Below are 22,685 nucleotides of genomic sequence, written 5' to 3' on the forward strand. Positions count from 1 at the left end.
CCACCACCACACACACCCACACACACTCTCACATTCGTGTATGACGTTAGATACTGTCACCCAAATACTCCCACACTCCCCATCTCTTACGCGTAGCCAGGCAACCCCATGCACAGACACATAGATTCACCCCGCTCCCAATCTCACACACTTGTTCCCACGATGATCGGTCACACACTCCTCTCCCCTGGGGGCCCCTTCCAGGTCTCCAAGAGGGGCCGGTGCTAGGAAGATGAGGCACTTGGCTAGGAGGACCCCAGAATCAAGGGTGCTCAGCCAGAAGCTCCATAGGCAGCCTCTCACCCCAGGCTGCACCATCACAGAGGACTGGACTCTAGAGGTGCTTTACTGAGGAGAGAGGCTCATCGGGAATGCAGTGGGGATCACACTGAGGCCTTCCTGGTTGGAGGAGCCCCCTCACCATTCATCCCTGTCGTGCTTCAGCCTCAACTCCCCCGGATCTGATCTACCAGTCAGTGGAGTGCTCATCCCAGTTCTACCTTGGGAGACTATCCTGGCTCAAATCAGGACCTCCTCACACCCCCTTAATCCCCAAAGATGATGTTGGGGTAGAGACAAGGAGAGCAGAAGGAGAAGTGGGAGCTGGTGGCCTTTCGCCGTGCGCAGGGCATTCCTCCCTGCCCCTGCTTCCTCCCACCCCTTGGGCTCAGGGGCCTTGCTGGTAGTTAGTCCCTCTCAGAGCAGCTCTGTTCACAGTGCCCGCGTGCCATGGGTGGTGGTGGTAGGGATCGAAGGTCCAGGGGCCCCGTTGCTTCAAGTCTAGGGGGTGAGGTAAAGTAGGGCCCAGCAGACCCCACTTAATGGGCCAAGGCACAGCTCCCTCCTTTGGCGAGTGTGCCTCTTCACCGTCACATTCTCCCCTCCAGACGTTCCAGAGATGGGACAGATGAGGCCACCTGTGCCCAGCACCCGACCCATATGGATTTTTTTTTTTTCTTTTTCCTTTTCCTTCTTCTCCTTCCTCTCTCCCACTCCTCTTTTTTTCTTAAGTGGCACCGAACGAAGGGAGCCCGACGGGGAGTCAGGGCCCGGCACCGGGTCCGCTAGGGGGCGACGCGCTCCCGGGGCAGGTTGAGCTGGACCGCTTCGGTGCGCGGCACATAGGCCGCCGCCGGCGCGGAGGCGTCCAGGGCGAAGGGGCCGGGGCTGGAGCGGCTCGAGGACGCGGCCGAGACGGCAGGGCTGAGCTGCACGGCCGTGGTGTCCTGCGCCGTGCGCTCGCTGCTCTCCATCTCCAGCGCCACCGGCCCGCCGCCGCCGCCGCCCCGGCCCGGGCCCGAGGCCGCCGCCGAGCGCGCGCGGGGCGCGGGGCCCCGGCGGCTACACGCGCAGCAGGCCGCGAAGCAGACGAGCGCCAGCGCCAGCAGCGCCGGCCCCACGACGAGCGGCGCGTTGCTCCGGGGTGGGAAGGAGGCGAAGGCGCCCACCAGCGTCACGTTCACGCCCGCCAGCAGCACGCACAGGCCGCAGGCGCAGAACAGCGCCGGCGACGGCAGCCCGGGCAGCCGACCCCGAGCGCGGCCCGCGAGCGCCTGGGCCGGGGCGCCTCGGCTCTTCTCTGGGGGCGGCATGGGCCTGGGGACGCCGGGCACGCATCAGGCTCCGTCCTGCCGCCGGCCCGGCCAGGCCCACCTGGCGAGCTCACGGGAGTCCTGTGGGCACAGAGCGGGAGGGAGGGTCAGCGGGGCACCTCAGTTTCCAGAACTCTCAGCTCTGGGGCGACACTCAGTGCCTGGGAGTGCCGCGGTTATTTTGGCCAGCCCCCTGCTTCTGCCTCTGGGGAGCAGAACCCATCCTGTATGGGAATTGGCTCTGGACTCTCTGGTGGCTAATCTTACCATCCTCCCTCCAGTCCTTCAGACAGATGCAATTCCTCCACCTCCTCTACTCCAGGAAGCCTTCCTGCATTAATTAAATTAAGCGAGTGAAAGGCTGTAAAGTGCCCAGCGTGTGCCTAGGTGCTCATAAAATGACAATCATCATCAGTAGTCCTAATTAGAGGGCAGATGGCGGCTCTTGGGATTTAGACAACTTCTAACACCTTGCAAGTGGAAGCAGCCTTAGAAACCATCTGCTCAAGCCCTTCCTTGTCTAGATAAGGAAACTGAAGCCCAGAGAGCTCTAGCAATTTACCCAAGATCCAGGACCAGGATCTAATGACCTGCCACCTGGCCTGGGTGTCCCCACCCTAGGCTCTGGTAGGCACAGCAGTGACATTAACTTTCCTGAACATCAGATGAGGCCCTGGAGTGAGTGACCACGTGAGAGTAAGGAGCTCCTGATGTTTCAGATGGCCAGTGAGAAGGGACAGTCCCTACATGGGCTGGGGCAGACCCAAGATCCTTTGTAGACCGACAGATTCCAATCCTGTCCCTGTCCCACCCCCAGGACTCTACTATTAAACCTGGACTTGAAAGCCTAATCACTGGTTGCTGGAATGCCTTTCTAGTATTCTCTAATTGTCTCTGGTTCTGGGATCTATCACTGGCTTCTAGAATTCTGGGAATACATGCAGAAGCAAAGGTAATGAAATTAGAGTCTGGAGCTTTAGGACTTCTATTTGAGAATTCTGTTCTATAACATGAAATCACAGGTATAAAGGTCCTCAAAGGATGAGATCATAGCTATGGAACTGTGTTAGGATTGTGAAAAAATGTCAGAAAAGGCTCTGAGTGGGGATGAGAGGGAGTCATGGGGGTAGTGGTACCGCAGGTGGGAGCAGAGCATGCAGGTTGAGTAACTGAGCGTGACTGAGTGGCCTCTCTGTGCTTCAGTGTTAACACCTGTAGTGTGGAGTCAGTGATAGAACCTACCTCATAGGGTGTAGTGATCATTAAATGCTCTAAGCTAAATCGGGTGCTTTGAACAGTGCTTGGAGGACAGTGGGAATTCAATAACTGTCAGCCATGTTGTCACGGTGGTGGCTGCTAGAGAAGGGTATCTATAAGGTCTCAGATCTGGGAGGTGGGGTGTGTCAGTTTGGAAACAGAACAGTTGATCTATCCCTCAGGTGGGACTGCCTTGGGACTGAGCCCAGAGTTGTCCTTCCTGAGTCTGCAAAGCCTGCACACTGTGGGGTTGGAGAGAATGTGATGACTGGGTGAGTGAAAGCGAGGGCTAGTGTGGGAGAGGGGCAGCACAGTCCTTGCTCGACACAGGCTGGAATCAGCCTGGCCCAAGCATGTCAGAGGGCCAGGAGGGCCACCTCTGCTTCTTGCCCAGATCTGATCACTTCAGGGCTCCCCCCCCCGGCACCACGGTGAGAGGTAGAAGTTCTGTTGGGACTCTGGCCAGAAGCACCTTGCTGACTCAGCCAGCTGACCCAGAGCCAGAAATCCCCAAATCCTGGCCAAGCAAGCACTTGCTGACCTTTCAGAGGACTTACAAACCACAGATTCCTCAGGAAGCTCCACATTTGCATGAACCATCTGCTCCCTTTAACCTGCAGCCTTTGGCTCTGCCAGGCAGAAATAGCAACCACTGGAGGATACAACACTTCAACAGTTGGCAAAGCATGTTCACAGCCATGACATCACGGAATCCCTACAAGCGCTTGATACTTATCAACAGTATCAACACATTTTACAACTGACGCAACCGAGGCTCAGGGAGGGAAGTGGATCTGGGCTCTTGTGGCTGGAGTAGAAGGAAGACCAGACATTCTGGGACCAGAGTCAGAGAATACATACATAATCTGGTGCACACCATATGTGATCTTGCTTCATTTTAAAGAGAAGGATTTGATCTCCTCAGGGTTGATGTGGACATGAATCCTAACAGCCTCTTCCTGTTGCCCTCAGGAGGGGCTGTGAGATTCTCCAATTTTTCCCCCTTCTCAAGTCCCTCCCCCATATTCTCAATATCCAGTATTATCTGAATGAGATAGGTGCCCCCCCTCCCCCTCCCCTGTGGGGAAGGCTCCATCTGAGGCTGAGGTGGAGTCTGGTCCTTCACCTCACCTCACACAGATTCTTGAAAGGCAACATTGGACAAGGGTTGGGGAGGCCCTGGAGGGTCCAGCTCTTTTTTCTTTTCCCTTCTAGGGAAGATTCTTTGGGTTTCGGTTTTACTATGATGTGCCTAGGTGTGATTTCCTCTGTATTTATCTTTCTTGTACTTCCTGGTGCTTCTACAACCTGTGGCTTGATTTTCCCCACAGTTTTGGAAATTTTTCAGGCATTATCTTTTTCCTCATTCTCTTTCTTCTCTCCTGGAACCTGAATTGTGCATATGTTCAACCATATGACGTTGTCCCACACGTCTCTTACACTCTGTTCTCTATTTTCTTTCTTTCTTTTTTTAACATTTATTCATCTTTGAGAGACAGCACAAGTGGGGAAGGGGCAGAGAGAGAGGGAAACACTGAATCCGAAGCAGGCTCCAGGCTCTGAGCTGTCAGCACAGAGCCTGATTTGGGTTTTGGCCTCAGGAACCGTGAGATCATGACCTGAGCCGAAGTTGAAAACTTAACCAACTGAGCCACCCAGGCGCCCCTCTGTTCTGTTATTTTCTAGCCTTTCTTTCCTCTTTCTGTGTTTCTATCTGGATGCTTTCTTAAAATTGATTTGTCATCCAACTCACTAATCCTCTCTTTACCTGTGTCTTCTTTGCTCTAAAATCCAACCATTCAGTTCTTAATTTCAATTGTTACACTGTTTCAGTTCTAGAATTTCCACTTGATTCTTTTTCATAGCTTCCAGTATTCTACTGACAGAATCCCTCTTATCTATTTTCTTGAACAGATTAAGCCCTTTAAGTTCTTGTCTGAAGACTACAACATCTGTGTTGCCTATTTCTATTGTCTAATTGCCCTTGGCTTTTGGTCATTTAGTCTAATCTCCTGGAAGGCTAGATAAGTTATTGAATGCCCAACATTGTGCATGAAAAATCATAGAGACAGCATGAGGTTCCAGATGATGTTACCTTCGTCCAGAGATTTACTTTTGTTTCTGACAGGCAGTTTAAGGGATAGGCCACCTTAACCCAGTCTGGGATTGCACTGACTGGGAGCCGTGTTTCAGTCTTCCTGAGTCTGGCCTGTATTCGTTTAACCATTACTCCCAGAGAATAGGCTGTTGGGCCCCCTAACCAAAAGCTAAAGGTTTTAACAAGGTTCTCCCCTCTTAAGCCCTGAATTCCAATGTCGACTTCCTAATTTATGGCCACTGTCTCCTACACACTGGAAAAAATTCCTTAAGGGAAAAATGAACCAAATAACACTTCTCTCCAAGATCTTAGCCCCTCAAGTCCTTACTGTTTTCATAGCTCTCCCATGCCTTTGAACAGATTTCTTAAATTTAATCCCGCCTTTTAGTTATCCTCGGTGCATAAGTTGGTCTGATACAAGCTAGTCTATCCAGAAACAGGTCTAGATGGGAATCTGAAATTAGCACTAATTTAGCTAAGTAGGTTGTGCTATGTTGAACATTTTGCAATAATATCTAATTTAGTTTTTACAACATGAGATTAAGTATTGCTGTTATATCCCCATTTTATAGATGAGGATACTGAAGCACAAAAAGATTAACTAAGTTCACCCCAAGATCTCTGAGGGGCCGTGGTGGTGCCAGGACTTGAAACCTGGTGTCCGGACCCTGCAGCCTGAGTTCTCAATCAAGCTAGTCTAGTGCTAGGTTTGCTAAATGCTTGTTGAATGACTGGAACACAGGGCATGGACTCTCCTCGGGCCCTGTAGCTAAGCTCCTGTAATCAGCACTTACACTGCTCCAAAGTCAACAATAGAGGAGGGGGCTGGTGTGTTTTGTGCATCTCTCGAGAAAAGTAAACTCACTTTTCTCCTTCTGTTGCTTAGCACACTCAGCGCAACAAAAGCACTAGCGGGGGACTGAGCTTCCAAGTGCCAATTGTCAATGAATGATTATTTGCTTCTGGGATGCAGAGCTGACTCTGAAAGACAAAACTACCCCCAGAGTCTCCACCCCAGGCAGGGAAAGGGCTAAGGGTTGATAGGTGTCTCCAGCCTGGTTAACTGGGATCCAGGGTGCAAAGGGGAGGGATGTTGAGGTTCCTCAGCTATTGCAATTCAGTTTGTGCCACCGTCTCCATCTGACTGACTGTGGCCCTCCAGCTGGGGCTGCTGCAATGTCAGATGCTATTTTGTGGTGGGTGCTCTGACTAACTCTATTGTGTGGTGTCACTGGTGCCATTCACTAAATCGTTTTTGTTCTCCCCCTTCTGAACACATGTTAAAATTGGACTTAGTGGCCAATTTGTGACTAGGTGGGGCCATGGAGTAGTTCTGGCCAATGAACGGCACCATGCATCACTTGTAGGCTCTATTGCTTCTGGATTATTTAATTTCAGAAGCAGGAACCTTTGGGATGATGCTATCACAGTCCCAAATCCTTTAAGCCCTCTCCACTTCGATCTCATTGCCTGAACAGGAGGGAAGGCCATTGCTCTGAATCTTGAGTTGTTAGGATTGGAACAGACCTTCTCTTTAGTGAGCACTCCAATCTGCTGACCTGGTAGAAATCACCTAGTTCAACCCCTTCATCTATGGATGGGAGAAACTGAAGCTTGGAATGGAAAACGTCATGGAGGGTGTCTGTGGCCAAGTCAGTCCAGAACCAAGCCCAAACCAAAAAATATATATTTTATATACATATATTTATAATATACATACTATACATATATAATATATATATGCTATACATATATAATATACATACTATACATATATAATATATATATGCTATACATATATAATATGTATTATATATAATATACACATATAATACATGATATACATATAATATATTATATATAATATACATGTATAATATATATAATATACATATATAATATACAATATACATATATATTATATAGTTATATAATATACACATATAATATATATAATATACATATATATTATATAGCTATATAATATATATTATATATAATGACATAATGGGGTTGCCTGAGTGGCTCAGTTGGTTGAGCGTCAAACTCTCAATTTTGGCTCAGGTCATGATCCTGGGGTCATGGGATTGAGCCCCTCTGCCTCTCCCCTGTTTGTGTGCATGCTTTCTCTCTCTCTCTCTCTCTCTCTCTCTCTCTCTCTATATATATATATATATATATATAACATATTCTATATTATTTATAATATAAAACATATAATATAAAACATTATATATAATATAGATAAGATATATATATATATATATATATATATATATATATATATATATAATATATATTACTTATTACTATCCAGCTAATCATCAGCAATCCTGGGGCCAAAGGAGGGTGGTCCTCAGTAGGAGGAGGCAAGAGCTCCTGGAAAGAGGGTCTCTGCCTGAAGCCCCTTCAGGTCAGCTGGCCACCCCCACCCCTGGGTCAATCCACAAATCTGGGATGTCTGTTATACAAGAGCGGTGGCTTGACCAGGGGCAGCTGCCAGGCCTCCTGGTCCCGGGTTCCTGCTCCAAGGGCTCAAGAGCCTCTGGGTGAAGGGGTTGAAGCTTTAGTCCAGGCGTTAGTCACTAGTCCCAGCCCCTGTCCTCCAGGTGGGATTGAGTCCCTTATTTGCTCAGCCTGGCTCTTTACCCTTCACTGTGAACCCCTCTGTTCCCCTTAATCTTAGCCCTTCTATTCTCCCTCAGTCCGTGAAGGTCTGGGCCAACTCTCAGGCCCCCAACACTTCTACCATGCTCTCTATCCCTAACCCTCTCCCTATCCTCAGGGAACCTCCCACACCACCATTACTCAGTGCTGGCTTATTCACTACCCTGGAAGCTCTCAGCTTCTGCCAGCTGAATTCTGCCTCCCCAGACAGAGCCGAAAGAGCTGCTACCACCCCCACCCCAGTCCATCCCACAGGCCACCCTTGGCCCCTCATAGATTCCCCAAGCTGGAAACAAGGCTTGAGGATGAAGTCTGAAAGTGTGACTCCCAGTTCCTGTGTCTGACTCCTGGGCCCCATTATCCTAGTCCCTGAGTGGATGTGCACGTGCGCGCGCACACACACACACACAGACACACACACAAACCCCACATGCACAATGATCAGACATACCCAGAAATACAAATACAGATGTAATATACTCTGAGAGCTGCAAACAGCAGCCAACACATAGACAGACACTCTCTAAGGTGCCTGCCTATACAGTGGAAATGAGCTGCTTCCCAGTAGATGGGCTCTGGAGAATTCTCTTTGCCTGGGAGCATGGGGGGTGGGTAATTTGGTGATAAGGAGAGCTGGGGCCTATGGGAGGGGTGATGGGAGTTCCATTCTAGCTGCTCTGATGGCACCCTCCCCTTTACAGGGGGTTCCCATGCCTGAAACAGGCGAGTACTTGACGCTCCCCTCACTGAGGCTCAGATTTGCCATTGGGAAAGTGGGAGTTTGGTCTAGATGATCTTTGCCGGCCCAGCAGGCTCTGGCTTCCTGCACAGCTGAGGGTCCCCAGGCACACAGGACTCTGCAGCAATCACAGCTCTGTGGTTATCAAACCAAGTCTGCACCCAGGCAAGCCAGACTTGGATCTCCAGCCTCAGTCTGGGCCTGTGCCTCCACTCCATGCAACTCAGCTGCCTGGAGCTAGCGGGAGGGGTGGCGGAAGGGGGTACTAAAGACTCCCTGGTGTGGACGTGCCCTTCCTGCCCTCCAGTCTGAGTCCCAGCACTGAGAGACTTCAGCATCCTGGGCACAACCGCTCTACTCTGTGCCCTCCTACTTGGTTGGCTCCTCATCTCCAGTGCCCAGTTCCCCCATTCCACCCCAGTGACCCTTTCCCTTACCAACTCTGACCCTCATCACCCCTGTCATCACCACGAGCCTCCTACTCTCCACCATAACCTCACTGCTACCACTATAGAAACACTGGTACAGCACCTACTATGTGCCAAACACTCTTTCAAGCCCTTTATATATGTTATATATCATCTCATTTAAGCCCCGTGACAACTCTATAGGCAGATGCTTTTGCCATCTGTTTTCAGATGGGGACACAGAGGCTCAGAGAGGTTGCACTGCTTGTCATAGACATGGTGATAATATGTGGCCGATCTGGGATTCACACCTAGGCAGTGTGTCTTCTAAACCTGTGCTCTTCACTGTGACTCTGTACTGTCTCTTGCTGTGACTGTTCTCTGATCTAGTGCAGGCCTGGAACTATCAGCATTTTCTCCATGAGCCTTTAATCTCCACTTCCTTTTCTGCACACTACGTCACTTCAGTTACTCCCCTGCAATTTACCTTGTCCTGCAGCCTCACCTGTTCCTTTGTCCTTCTGCCAGAGCTGCCTAGCAAAGTCTCGACCCTGCATCGGTCAGGCTTTCTGCTTCCTCCAAGTCTGTGCCCAAACGGTTAAGCCACACAGGTGAAAAGAAAATCACCAGCTGGCACGTCTCTGGCATCGCTCAGGCCCCCAAGGCTGTAGGGAAACCTCCCCCTTCCCAATCGGTGTTCATCAGCCTCCCTCACTGTGACTGCACCTCCTCCTGGATGCACTCACGCCTCTCCTGTCCTAAAACAAAACCAGACCCTCCTTCCACCCCACCTCTGCCTCCATATAACACTCTATTCCTTTCTTCAAAGTGTTTCCTCTTGGAAACAGTCTCCTTAAACTTCATTTTCTCCCACAAAGCCCGGACTCCCAGCCAGAAACCCGGGCTTCATCCTCGCTCTTCCTTCTCCCTCAGGCTTTCCACCGCACTTTCCCAACCCAATCCATCACCAGGCCCCGCAGATTCTTCCCTCTGAGTGTCTCTAGAACCCATCCCTTCCTTTTCAGTCTCACCGCTGCCCCACCATCCCCCTCCTCCATGTCTCCCTAGTGGCTACATCTCTCCTGGGCTCCCCACTGCTGCCATCCTGGCTGGCTTCCTCCAGGCCGCCCGCTTGATTTTGCTCAAGTGGAGCTGAACTCACCACGTGTGGCCAGGTGAACACGCTGCTTCCTGTGCCTGAAACATGGTCTACTTTCCCTTCACCTGGCTGAGTCCAGCTCAACCTTCAGAGTGCAGCCGGGACATCACTTCCCTCAGAAAACCTTCCTTAACTCCCCAAATCAGCAGGGCCAGATCAGGTGTCCAGGTCTGCATCCTCCAACTTTCTTCCTGGAGGACCAGCATTATACTCATCTTGTTTGCTGCTAGTCCCCAGTGAAGCGCCTGACTGTCCCCAGGTGCCCAGGGAATATTGGTTAAACAAACGGTGAAGACAGAGGTTGGTCACAGGGGTCTCCTGGCTTCACCTGTGTCCTGGTTTTGAAGTGACTCTATGCCCACTTCTCTATGCTGACTTCCTGTTCACTTTGGGCCTTGGGAACAATGGCGGTCAGCTGGGCGAGGGCTGGAGGTGGGTCCTAGGGCAAATTCTCACTGAGTTATAGAGCAGGGAGAGATCAGGGTCAGGCAGAGGGGGCCCAATGCAGTCACCCCATGCTGCATGTGCCCTTCTCCTGTTTTCCTCTCTTTCTCATCTTTTCTGGGAAGTCTGTCCCAGGCTACAGGTCCCTGACCCCTTGTCTGGGCACTACTCCGTTCTGCTAGGGTTTCGGGCTGGATGGAGCATGGCCTCCATTCCCTAAAGACTCCCCTCCTGGCCGCCCTCTCCCGCCGGTCTCATCCCCTTGACCCCCGCCCCCTCCTCAACCGCCCCCAACTCGTGGGGCTTTCACTTGCCTGGGCCAGTCGGTGGTCGGAGGCTTCTCTGAGCACCCCGGGCTAGCAGGAGGGGCCGGGGGGGCACGGAGGGTGGGGGTGGGGAGCGCAGCCCCCAGGCAGGCCCCGCCCCTCGCGGCGGCGAGCCGGGAGGTGCGGCGGCAGGTTCGGGGCGCCCCTCGCGCAGCGTCGCAGCCGCCGCTGGGCCCCTGGGCTCCCGGGTGGAGCGGCGTTCTCACGGAGCGTCTTCCTGTCTTCCTCTCCGCACCGCCCCTCTCCCCTTCCCTCCTCTACGTTCTGCGGCTTCTAGCACCTTGCCCTGGGCTCCCAGCACCCCCACGGTTTCCAGCCCGGACTTTCGCGGCCGGACGCAGACGTTGCCACTCACTCTGGAGCGAGGGACGTAGGCGGCGCGGGTTCCGTCTGCAGCCCCTGACGGATTCCCCACCTTCCCTGGAGGGAACGGGGGTGGGGCTGTGGGGGCAGGGAGCCTTCTCTCGGGAAGGGGCTTGCTTTCAGCCACCCTTCCCAGAACACCGCCCACCAATCCCGCGCTCGAGAACGGGGTGTGGCCACGAGCCCCTTGTAGGAGGACACACGTGTCCCACTGGGATCTGCAAGAGGTCCAGTGGGGGGGCGAAGGATGGAGAGGGAGGACTGGGTGGGAGACTGAGATGCTGATTTCCAGAACCTGGAGTTCAGCTGGAAGAGCATCTCCTCCAACCTCTGTCTTCATTCATTTGCTCATCCATTCATAAACCCTCTGCGATGTGAACCACGTGCCAGGCAACGTTCCTCCTGACAGTGGCCCTGGGAAGGCGGCGCTACACTCATTCTCTGGCTGCAGATGAGGAAACTGAGGCGCAAGGCCCCACAGCCTCTTGCCCAGAACTCCGGCCCCCGGACTTGTGGACGCAGAGGTGGGATGTGAGTCACCCCCAGACTCCAGCCCAGCCTGGTCAGTCCTCCAGGTTGGCCAGCAGGGCTGTGACTTCCAAGGGGCTGCCTGGACCAAACCAAGCACTCCCCACTTCAGTGAGTTCTCTGACCCATGGTGGACTTTCCCTTCACCTGGCCAACTCCAGCTCAACCTTCAGAGTGCAGATGGGACATCACTTCCCTCAGGACGCCTTCCTTAAACCCCCAAACCAGCAGGTGAGATCAGGTGTCCAGATCTGTATCCTCCAACTTTCTTCCTGGAGCACCAGCATCATTACCCCCTGTGGGGCCAGCCAGGCACAGCCACAGTTGAGGGTTGTCAGACAGAACTGATTTCATTTATTGAACAGACCACTGGAAGAGCTGGGTCCAATGACCTGTCCATGCCCACATCCACTCCCACTGAAATACTGGAGGGTTCTGGAGCTGCTCAGAGGTGAGAGGGCACTTCCTCCCTAACACTACCCACCACACCACCCTGCCTACTTGGCCCAAACTCACCTTCCAAAGGGGGAGAAGGCATGAGCTCCACACGGACCACTCCTGTGACCAGGCTGAGGGGGTGGGGGCATGGGGGTGCAGTATGCACTTGGGAGGATGTATCTGGACATTCACTTAGACTCGGGGAAAGGCGGTCTCGGGGTTTCAGGCCCTGAAGACTCCCACAGTTTCAAGGGTCCTTTGGACCTCTGCCTAGTTCTTCCCCAGTGGACATAGCCCTTGCCTTTTTATGTGTTCATTCCTTACTTTATTCTGCTCTGATCCCCACACCACTCTGTGCCGGGCTCTGCCAGGCATTGAAGATGCAATAGCCCTGCCTTGGGGAGATCGTGTTGGGGAAGCGGTGGTGGTGGGCCAAGGGCTACCACTCTCCCCACAGCCCAGGTTCCACTTCCCCCCTTCCCACCCCTTCCACCCATGGGCATCTTTCAGGGTGCTTCAGGTAAGGATTAAAGATGGGCAGGAAGAAGGGTTTCCTTATTGAGCAAGGAGGGGCCGCTGGGCCCAAGTTATGTTGATGATAATGACGTTGAGGGAGTGGAGAAGGGTAAGTGATCAGGCAGGAGGGAGGTGGAGGGGAGGGAAGTAGAAGGAGGGGGACTTCCCTCAGGCTGGAGGAACCACAGGCTCCACAACTGGCCAGCATTTATGAGTGGAGGTCTGTCCCACTCTGGTCAGGGAGCTGGTCTCAGTGCCAAGGACAGCAGAGGGTAGAGCCTTGGGTGGGGAGAGAGGACCCCTGACTATAAGGCCTGGCTGCACAACCTCTCACCGCGGGACTCGATGAGTCCTTTTTTCTGGAGGGCCTCAGCTTTCCCATCCGTACAATGAAGTGGCCTCTCCCACTTTTGGTTTGGTTTTGCAACGTCTGCTGGGTACCTGTGTGCCTGGTCCTCTGGCCCTTGCTCTTGAGAGGAGGAAGGTGACAAAGACCACTCAGAATGATATGGGCTGTGGGAGCACAGCACAGTCAGGGGAGGCTTCTGAGAGGAGGTGTCATCTGCACTGGTCCTTGAAGAATGAGACTCTTCCTAGCTTGTCCTCTGCTCACAAACATGAACAGAGGCCACATGGAGCAGATGTCTCTGTAGAGGTCAAACACCGGCTCCACCTTGAGGGTGTAGGTGAGTGAGGAGTGGTGTGGAGGGAGGCACAATGTTTTCTGCATAGCCACACACAGTGGGCCAGGTCCTCCTTGCCCCAAACCACAAAGATACATGGGGCCTTCACGTGACTCTCCAGGGAAAGATTGGGGAATTGTTTTTGTGTTAAATTGATGCCACTAACATTTATTGAGCACCTACTGTGTACCTTGACAGTGACTGGAAAAGGGCAATGCACAGTAGGTTTCAGTAGGATTAAATAATTGTTTTATGAAAAAGGAGACTTCAGCCTGCCTGGACCCCGTGGAGGGAGAGAGGCACGGGCTGCAGGAAGATGATGGGGAGGGTGTTGTGTTAAGGGGATCCTTGGAACTGTGCCTTTCAAGGTGAGGGCTTTGGATAGGCAGAGAGGAGTGGGGGGCCTCCAGGAGAACACAAGACAAAGCGTGGAGGCTGGAATATTTGAGATTGTTCAGCAGCGGTGAGTGGGTAGGGGACAAGAGGGAAGGCTGGAGGTCTTGTCTGGGGTGAGATCACAAAAAGCCTTGGATGGTGGAGTCACACACAAGGGTCTCAGGACAGGACTCAGTTCAGGAGCCACCTCCTCCTGGAAGCCTCTAGGTCACTGCCTTACCTGGGCCCCTGTCCCAGCATGACTATTTTGTTTGTCTAGGACATGCTCCTGTCTGGTTTGCTATTGCTGAAAGCCTGTACCTAAGGAGTGGCCCAAAGTTTTTGATATCCAGAAAGAATCTGTTCCAGCCCTTCTATCTAGCCAGTGAGCTCTAGAAGCCCAGGGCCAGGCCTTAGGGGCTGAGGGGATCCTGTCTGTGGCTCCTGTCAGCCTGTGGTTCATTTCTGTGGCCAGGCTGGAGCAAGGGCCTGAGGTACCTCTGGCCCCCAATTCCAGAGAAACCAGTCAGTAGATCAAAAAGGGAAGAAGCCTGCTGAGCTGCAGTCCAGAGAGAAAATCCACATCAAAAGCCTGATACAAGGGTCCCCTGTGGAACCTCCAGTGACACCTTTGCTTCAGGCCCTGCTCTCGGCCACGTGGAATCCATTTTCAAGAGCTTTGCTCAGGCGAATGCATGTCTGGTGTCTCCAGGGCCTGGTTCACCTCTGGTTCGGGCCCAGGAGGGCTCTGAGATTAGGGTAGCAGGCAGAGAGGGAGGGAGGGCAGGGGGTAACCCCTCAGCCCTGCCTCAGCCCTCCCCAGTTCCCCGGCCCCCTGGCTTCAGCTTCTCCAGTGTTCTGCTCACAGTGGACAGGCTGCTTCGGGCTCCTGGGGAAGAGACCAGCACAGGGCTGCCTGAGTAGACAGATTCCGGATCAGAGCAACCCAGAGGGACCAGTGGGGAGAGAGGGGAGTCCCAGGGACAGTTTCAGCTGAATTTAAAGAGGCACGGATGGTCAGAATGGCTCTTCAAGAGGACAGCAGCATGGTGGGGGCAGTTACAGGCAGGACTCGGGGCTGACTGCCTGGTTTCAGTTCTGGCCCCACCACTTCCTAGCTGCCTTACTTAATCTCTCTGTGCCTCAGTTTTCCCATATATAAAGTGGGCTTAATTACAGTACCTCCCTCATGTGGCTGTTTTGAGAATGGAACAAATAAATATATGTAAAGTGTTTGGAGCAGGGTCTGGAACGGGGCCTTTTGCTGGGATTAGGCATCCCACCACTGGCAGTAGATGCTGTGGGCGAGGACCATCTTTGAGAAACTCCTGCCCTAGAATTTTCCAGTGTGTGGAGGGAGGGGAGGAGGAAGATGTTCCATTTCAGTTACCAGCTCTGAGAGTTGGATTCCATCATGGGAGAAGAGAGTGAGAAAACATAAACTGAGACATGGGACCAAGGGTCGGTCCCAGTGTCCATGCCGGGCACAACAGAGAAGCCCTGAGGTCAAACAGGAGCCCGGCTCAGCTTGGAGCGAGAAGGGTTTTGACCAAACACATGGAAGAACTGGCTAACTCTGCTGGCTCCCGGTGACTGGGGACACCCCTTCTGCATGTCCCTCAAGGCTTCTCCCCGGGCCCCCCAGAGCTGCTCAGCCAGAGAGCAGAGGTGGAAGATGGATTCTGGAGTTTTTAAAACTTACCCTCTTTATTGCCATTGGTGCTGGATCTTCCCTCCCCATGGTCTGGCCCCGGGTGGGGGTGAATTCTCAGGCTCCCTGCATGATAAGATCACCCCAAGCCCCCTGGTTACTAAGCCATTCTCAGATCAAGTCCTGCTTTGGGAAGGGAAGACCTGCCTGTTGTCTCATCTCCATCCCTGCTGCTGTCTTCACTCCACCACATTCCTTTAGGCTTCTCACATGATCTGGGCTGGTTTGGGAGTGGAGATGGGAGAAATGGGCCCTTGAAGGGGAAGATGGCAAACTTTTTGAGGAGGTGAGGGTCGTGAGGAGAACTAGGGATATGGAAAGCCCCCCAGGATTGATGGAGATGGTAGCATGTATGTGGGGAGCTGAGATGAATTGAGGAGCTATACAGGGGTCCTGAGGTCTTAGGGGAGGTAGAGGGTTTTTATGGGGGCTCAGGAATGAAATGCGCTTATCTGGAGATCTCGGAGGCTTTGTGGGAGTTGGAGGCTCCCTCCGGGGAGATGGGAGTTCTAGGTGCTCTGAGCTGGTTCAGGCACCTTTGGAGCAGGCAACAGGCTGGAGTCTGTTACACCGTAGTCATGGCAATGCCAAAACACACACACACACACACACACACACACACACACACACACCCAGCAACTAACACACACAGCCAGGATCAGTCACACACAGGGTCTCAGTTCTGCCCCACAGTGGGCCACAGACTTACACACAATGGGTCTCACACAACAGTCCTTGGAAGAGGGCTCTGCTGGGTGCTGGGGAGAGGACTCACCTATGGTGGGCAGGATGTGGTCCAGGTTGAACCGAGCCTTTAGAAAGGGGTAGGCCAAGATGAGGAACCCTGAGAAGAGAGACACAGAGGGGTTCTGTGATGGGGAAGGGGCCTGGTTAGTGCAGGCTGCATGGGGCTGTGGGTAGGCTGTGAGCCTGGGGGTGGTTTATGAGGGTGATATGGATGGGCATGGGAGGAGCATGAGTGTGCAGGTTGGGACTGTGAGTGCATAAATGTGAGCCTGTGGGAGTTTAGGGGGGCGGCTCCCATCACCCAGCCCTAAGAGGGGGCAGGGAGTAGTGCCTCTTTGGAGAAGGGGCTACAGGCTGTGAAAGCCCGGGCTCCCGGCTCCAGCCTTCCCAGGTGCTAAGCATGTTCTCAGCTGGCTGGAAGTGGGCCCAGCTACATCACCACCGCCACCACTCCTCTGCCCCAGTCTGCCCCAAGCCCGGGAGCTTCTTAGCATGCTCTTTCCCACCCAGACCTGTGGATGGGTTAGCAGAAGAGTGGACCCTGCCCTGCCCACCTGCATTTCATCCCCAGACCAAGTGTCTGTGGCTCTTGGCAGGAGTTTGCAGGTACAGATGCCAAGAACCCACCCTTCTGGTGCTTCTGGCTCTGCTTTTGGCCCAGGGTGGTGGAGTGGGGAGGGACAGTACTCAGCATCAGTGCGGGGATATCAGTGGGACTGGCCCAGATAGAGAGATGGATGGATGCCTGGACAGATAGACAGATGCCCTGCCAAGAAATACCAGGAGAGAAAAAGAAACCCTTTGAGTTGGATCCTCTCTTGGCTCACAGAGTGTCCCACTGAGACCTCTGTCCTCTTTTACCTGTCCCCTGTCAACCCACCCTCAACAGGCTTACGAATTCCACCAAAAACCCAAGAGCCCAGGGCTTGGGACTAGAGGGCCAGAGGGGAGCAGCCAGAGAGGAGCATGACGACCAGCTCCCTTCTCCCAGTCTCCCTACCCCAGGCAGAAGGAAGCTTACTCCAACCCTCCCCTGCCTCCCTGTGTCCCCGACGGCTGCTTTGCTCACATCTCTTTAGCTTCTATGGTCCCCAACCAATTCCTAGTAAACCAACCCTTGCCTCCATTTCTCATTCACTTGACTATGCCCACCCCCCTCGCTCCCCTTCCAAGCCCAGCACCTGCTCACCCAGACTGGCGGCGCCAATAAAGATGCCACCCACGGCGGCTGCAGCTTTGGACACGGACACACCGATGATGATGCTGCCAGCCACCAGGCCGAGGGCCACACAGGCTAGCTGCAGGCAGCGGAAGTCTCTGCTGCTGATGGGGATGTCCATGCAGGCCTACCCAGGGTACCGTCTGCTGCCAGAGGGGCCTGTCCCCAGGAGAGCCCTGGAGGTCTCCGTCCTCTTGGATGTATCTTTGCTGGAGCTCCACCTTCAGAGTGGGAGTTTCTGGGCAGGAAGAGTCGAGGCTAGTAACCCTATCCCACAGCTCTCCCAGGGGCCCCCAGCCACACCTTGACCTAGGATCCCTGCCAGGTCACCCCAGCCTACTCTTCCTCCCCGGAAGGCCCCTGAATGTGGAGGCCACTCTTGGGACTCCTGCCTGGCCACATCCTGCCTTGGCTGCCAGAGTTCTGGAGAGCCGGGCCTGCTGTACAGGGTTGTCCCCTGTTAGCTTCCTCTCGGGAGAGCTTAGCCTGAGCTCTCCTGCTCAGGATATCCTGCCCTAGCTCCCTGGAACCTGCTTGGCTGCCCCTGGGCCTTGGCCTATTAAAGTTTGGCCTATTAAAGTTTAAAGCGGTGGGGGAGGTTGGTCCAGGGAACACGGGTTTCTCAGAGAAGCGGACAGCAGGGAGGTCCTGAGTTATTCATGAGACTGCAACACGAGCTGCCACCTGTCCCAGATGCCCACGAGGGCACGCAGCCCGGGTTCCACTGCTGGAGGGGGCAGGGTGGACTGGTGGCTTCATGCGGGGTTTAGTGGCCAGGGACGCGAGGAGACTCTCCGGCTACATGCTCAGGGCCCACCCTGCTGTCTTCGGCCATTTGGCACACGAGACCTCTGCTCGGGGACTCGGAGACAGGCACAAGCATGAGACACAGGGGGCCTACAGGAGGCTCAGAGGCCAGAACAGTGACTGGGACAGGAGGAGAAAAAGAGGTTCACGCTTGCCCCCTTGCTCCTCCCCCCCAGCCTGTCAACCTCTGGTCTCCTAAGGAGAGCAGGGCTAAGGGTCCTGATTTGAGGCTGATCTCAGGGGACCTCCTTCTCCTCAAGTAGGCTTGGTACCCACCCCCCTTTTAGTTGCCAGTGGGCTGGGAGGGATCCCTGGTAGGGGGCTGAGAGGGAAGAGCAGGGGTGGGGAGGCATGAGATAGGAGGAAGATAAATATGGGGAGAGGATTGGCAGGGGTGGAGTGTCAGCAGCCGGGGTCAGGAGATAGGGACATGGCTGGCACCTCTCGACCTCCTCTGCCCGGCCTATCTGACCTACTTGCAGTACCCACCAGTTAGAGGCTGGGCATTTGTAGCCCTATCCCACCCGAGACACAGCCCTCGCCACTGACTGCAGTCTCTGGGCCTTTGTGGATAAGGACCTCCCCGATCCCAGAATCTATCTGGGCCTGCTTCTATGCCTGGACCTAGGCACCTGGGCACTGTTCCCAGGGTCCCATCACTGGCCCCACTGGCCTCTCTTTGTGTGCCTCTGTCTCCCTGATGATGTCTGCCACCCAGCATAGCCAGGCCAAGGTCCTCCACCTCCATAGCTACCCACTGCCCCTCGCTCCTCCCCTTCTCTGCTGCTGCCTTCTGCTGAATGTCTGCTTAGCTGTCTGGAGAGCGCCTCCTTCCTGCAGGATGCTGCTTGGCCAGCCCCAGCTCTGTGAAGCTGTTCCTGACCATGCCTGAGGCGGGGGGTGGGGGAGGGGGTGCTGCCTACTGCTGCTCCCGTGTGCCCCATGCTGCAGTGCCCACCATCTGACCTCATCCTCTGTCTCCTCTGTAGACTGTGAGCCCCTCAAGGGCAGACTCAGAGTGAGCTCCACAGAATGCCATGGCTAGAAGGGACTCGGGTGAGGCTTCTGAACACAAGGTAGAGTTCAGGGAGGGCTTAGACCTGCACGACCACCTCAGGTCCTCAAAGAGGAAGGCTACAGGCACCCTGGGACCTCTGCCTCTAACAAGGGGCTTTTCTTGGGTGGGGGTGGGGGCCTGAGAAGGCCAGGGTCACCTGACTGAGCTTCAGCTGAGGGAAGGCACTGCCAGGAGGCTGGAGAGAAGCCTGAGGCAAAGACAGGTGTGAACTCAAAGGTACATAGAGAGGAGGGGTGACTGCAGAGCACCAGGGGGCCCCAGGCTGTGTCCCTGGGCCCCAGAAGAGGAAGCCCCTGGAGGTGGGCATTCCCCAGTTACAGCGGCTGCTGCCAACGTTCTCTGTGCTTCTCTCCAGGATGAGGTCTGATTATTCCTCTAATTAGGCATCAAATGACAGCCCATGTCTCTGTCACACATAATTGACCCCCCCACTTACTAGTTTTAGAAGGAGCTGTCAAAATAATTGTTTATGAAAATGTGTTCTGAGATTTTGAGCTTTGGGAATCTCAAAGCCCTCACCCCCGTTAAGTGTTTGCATAACTCAGGCTGGGCAGGGTGTAAAGCCAAGGGCGGCTCCCACGCCGTCAGCGAGACGGGCACCTCACACTGTGGGTTTTGGGCCAGCCACTCCACCGCCTGAACCTCACTTTGCCCATCTGGTGAAGGGGGGTGGGGATGGCAGAGGCTGGAGTCAGGAGGGCCTGCACATTGTGAGTTTCAGCTTCCAGAAGAATACTCTGCCTCTAAAAACTGGAGACCAAAGCTAAATTAGAGGGTTTGGGGTTTTTGTTTTTGTTTTTTTGACATTGTAAATTCCTCAGGGCACAAAGTCAGAGGAGGAAATACGGAGGAGAGACACATGAAGCTATTATCAGTTACAAGATCACAGAACTACAAATCCATGCAAGCTCCTTTATAGAACAGATGGGGAGACTGAGGCATGGGGAAAGGAAGGGTTGCCCCAGAGACCTTGACAGAACCTGTGTCCAGATTCCCGGCTCAGCTCAGAAGTACTCTAGCATTTCTTTGTCTCTGAATTTCTAAATTGTCTTATTTGAGGTGGGAGGAATTGGCAACCCCACCATCAGAGGGAGGCACTGTGTTCAGTCAAGGCCTCCATTTTTTCCATCACGACAGGGGAGTGTCATTAAAGGCTTCTTAAAACCTTTGGATGCCCATTCATCCATTGGTTATCTTAAAACCTTTGTGACGCCCACTCTTCCATTGATTAGAAATATAGAGAGGAAGGCTTGCCAATTCTTTCCTCAATATAGGCTGTTTCATCTGTGAAAAAGAAAATACAAGCCTGTCCTTGGGTGATGTGTTTCCTACAGTAGGTAAGGAGATGGAGGTCCAAGTCACTAGAGACTGATCACCCCACCTGTTCCCCACCCTGCAAGCATCAGAGCCCTCCTCGCTGAAGTCTGGGTCCCCCAGGCCTCTGGACTCGGGGGCTGTGTAGGCAATGGGTCATCTCTGTCTCTGGGCAAGGCTGGGGTTGGAGTGCCTGCCTCTGCTCCTTCTTTCCCAGAGGTGCCAAGTCCAAGGCTGGCCTGGAGTGGGGAGGAAGAGTGGGTGGAAGGCCTCAGTGTGGTTTAGTTCTGTTTATTTTCCTTGAGAGGTGAGGACCCTGGAAAAGAGCGTGATTAATGCACCGATCCCCTGGGGGACGGGCAGCTTTCCCAGACTGTTCAGAAGCTAAACTCTGGGGAAGTGGCTTCCAAGGCAACTGCTACCATGGCAACAAGAGTGCCAGCCGTGGGGGGACCTTGCTCCTCGCTCCCCTCCAGACCTAAGCAGCTGGAGCAGTTGGCACGGGACCAGGGCACTGCTGTTCGTGGAACAGGGCTTTGGGCCAGGAGGGAGGAGGGTGCCCCAGAGCTCAGGCAGGTGGACACCCACAGGGAGAAACACTTGGCCCCTATGCCCAGGGCCCGAACTAGGGGTCAGATAGGAGTCTTACTAACTAGATTTGAGGCAGGAGACCTGAGGTCTAGGACATGCCGGCTGGCTGGGACCATCTTTCTCCTAAGGCCCAGTCCAAGCCTGAGCCCTAGAGCTAGGGGACTGGCCACCCCAGTTAAAGGCCTCAGAGCCCCCCTCAGTGTGTCTGCCATGCGTCTCTGCCCAGCAGAGCCAGGTACGTTGGCCTGGGCCTCAGAAAGGGCAGGGACTTCCCAAGGCCACCCAGTGAACAGTAGCAGAAGGACTAGAACATAGGACCCCTGAAATCCCCAAACTCAGACTCTGCTCTGGGCACCACAGCAGCCCCTTGGGGACAGGGAGCCCAGCCCTGAGGGGCAGAGCAGCCTGTCAGTAGGAGGACCCCACAAAGGGCTAGAAGCCAGACCCACCTGGAAAGCCCAGATCCGTCTCCACCCACACAAGCCAAGGAAAGGGGGAAAGCTCATCTCCATCACTGGCACCGAGTGGAATAATTCTGCCCTAGGAGATGGCAATAAAAACAACTACAACTATCACAGCCAACCTATACTGCGTACTTGCTGCGTGTGCCTGGAACTGCTCTAACACTTTGTTAATCAATCCACAATTTCACAACAGCACCAAGAGCTAAGCAGCCCCAATTTTTGGTTGAAGAAACTGCCGCCCAGGGCAGGAACTTGCCCAGGGCACAAAGCTAGTTAAGTAGCAGGGCTGGGACTTGAACCCCTGCAGTGCAGCTCTGGATCTCAAGTCTCTCTTGGGAGAATTCCATCTCTGTCTTCCTACCTATACAGCGAAGTAATTTTTTCCTTTCTCTGCTCAGTTCTAAGTCGGGTAACATAATGGTACTTTACCTCATATGAAAATTAAATGAAATAATGCCTAGAACTTTCTCTGCAAGCAGCTGTTCCTTAGTAAGCACACAATAATGCCAGCAAAACCAAAGTAGGCACTGTAGCATTTAAAAGCAGAGCCGTGAAGGAGGAGAGGGGCCTTGCTGGTTGGACTGGGGTGGGGAGGCAGGCTTGTAGAGGGCACAGCACAGCCTGAGCAAAGGCTTGGAAGCATGAGAGCCGGCTGGAGCTACATGCAGCTTGGAGTCGGGGGTGCTTGGTCCAGGAAGCCCCTGGAAGTCCCATCCCAGCTGGCCAACCTGAAGGACTGACTGGGCTGGTGCTGGAGTTGGACAAAACTCATATCATGGCTCTAAGCCCCCAGGGACTGGGAGACTTTGGGCCCAAAGGCTCCGATTCTGCAGGCCTGTTTCTCTAGCCCATCTCACTTCAGGTAGAAGACAGGATGTGAGGGTGGTAACAGTTACTGGGAAGGGAAGACAGTCAACAGAAAGTACGTCAGCGTCAACACGGAAGCACCCACACTGCAGGAGAGCCCCTAGAATGAGGAGCTCCCGATCCCATCACCCCTCTCTGCTCTCCATGGGGAGAAAATCTGCCAGCAGCACCTCGTGCACTGCCCTGACCCCTCGGACCTCCCCCTTGCCGCCGCCTTCCCACCCCTGCCCTCTCCAGTGTGGCTCTGAGGATGACACGGGACGAAGCACAGGAAAGCCCTTTTGCACAATGGACA

General features: G+C 53.9%; 3 protein-coding genes across 3 annotated transcripts in view; all 3 read right to left on the reverse strand.

Moving 5' to 3' along the window:
* Positions 1-1,064: 1,064 nt before the first annotated feature.
* On the reverse strand, positions 1,065-1,592 carry TMEM275 (transmembrane protein 275). Its single transcript, XM_042953070.1, has one exon. The coding sequence runs from the start codon at positions 1,590-1,592 to the stop codon at positions 1,065-1,067; it is 528 nt and encodes a 175-aa protein (XP_042809004.1).
* A 9,157-nt stretch (positions 1,593-10,749) lies between these two features.
* Positions 10,750-22,608, reverse strand: KNCN (kinocilin). Its single transcript, XM_042951026.1, has 4 exons — positions 17,240-22,608; positions 16,079-16,147; positions 15,295-15,369; positions 10,750-14,481 (listed from the first exon to the last, which is right to left on the reverse strand). Exons 1-4 carry the CDS (start codon positions 17,388-17,390, stop codon positions 14,402-14,404), a joined length of 375 nt encoding a protein of 124 aa, XP_042806960.1. The 5' UTR covers positions 17,391-22,608; the 3' UTR covers positions 10,750-14,401.
* MKNK1 (MAPK interacting serine/threonine kinase 1) overlaps positions 17,462-22,685 on the reverse strand; it is a 47,047-nt gene continuing 41,823 nt past the window's right edge. The window contains exon 17 of the transcript XR_006205833.1: positions 17,462-17,507. The gene's annotated coding sequence lies outside the window, so the exon portion shown is untranslated. The remainder of the gene's footprint in view (positions 17,508-22,685) is intronic.

The sequence above is a fragment of the Panthera leo genome, chromosome C1 (assembly GCF_018350215.1).
Source record: "Panthera leo isolate Ple1 chromosome C1, P.leo_Ple1_pat1.1, whole genome shotgun sequence".
In the NCBI taxonomy this organism is placed as follows: Eukaryota; Metazoa; Chordata; class Mammalia; order Carnivora; family Felidae; genus Panthera; species Panthera leo.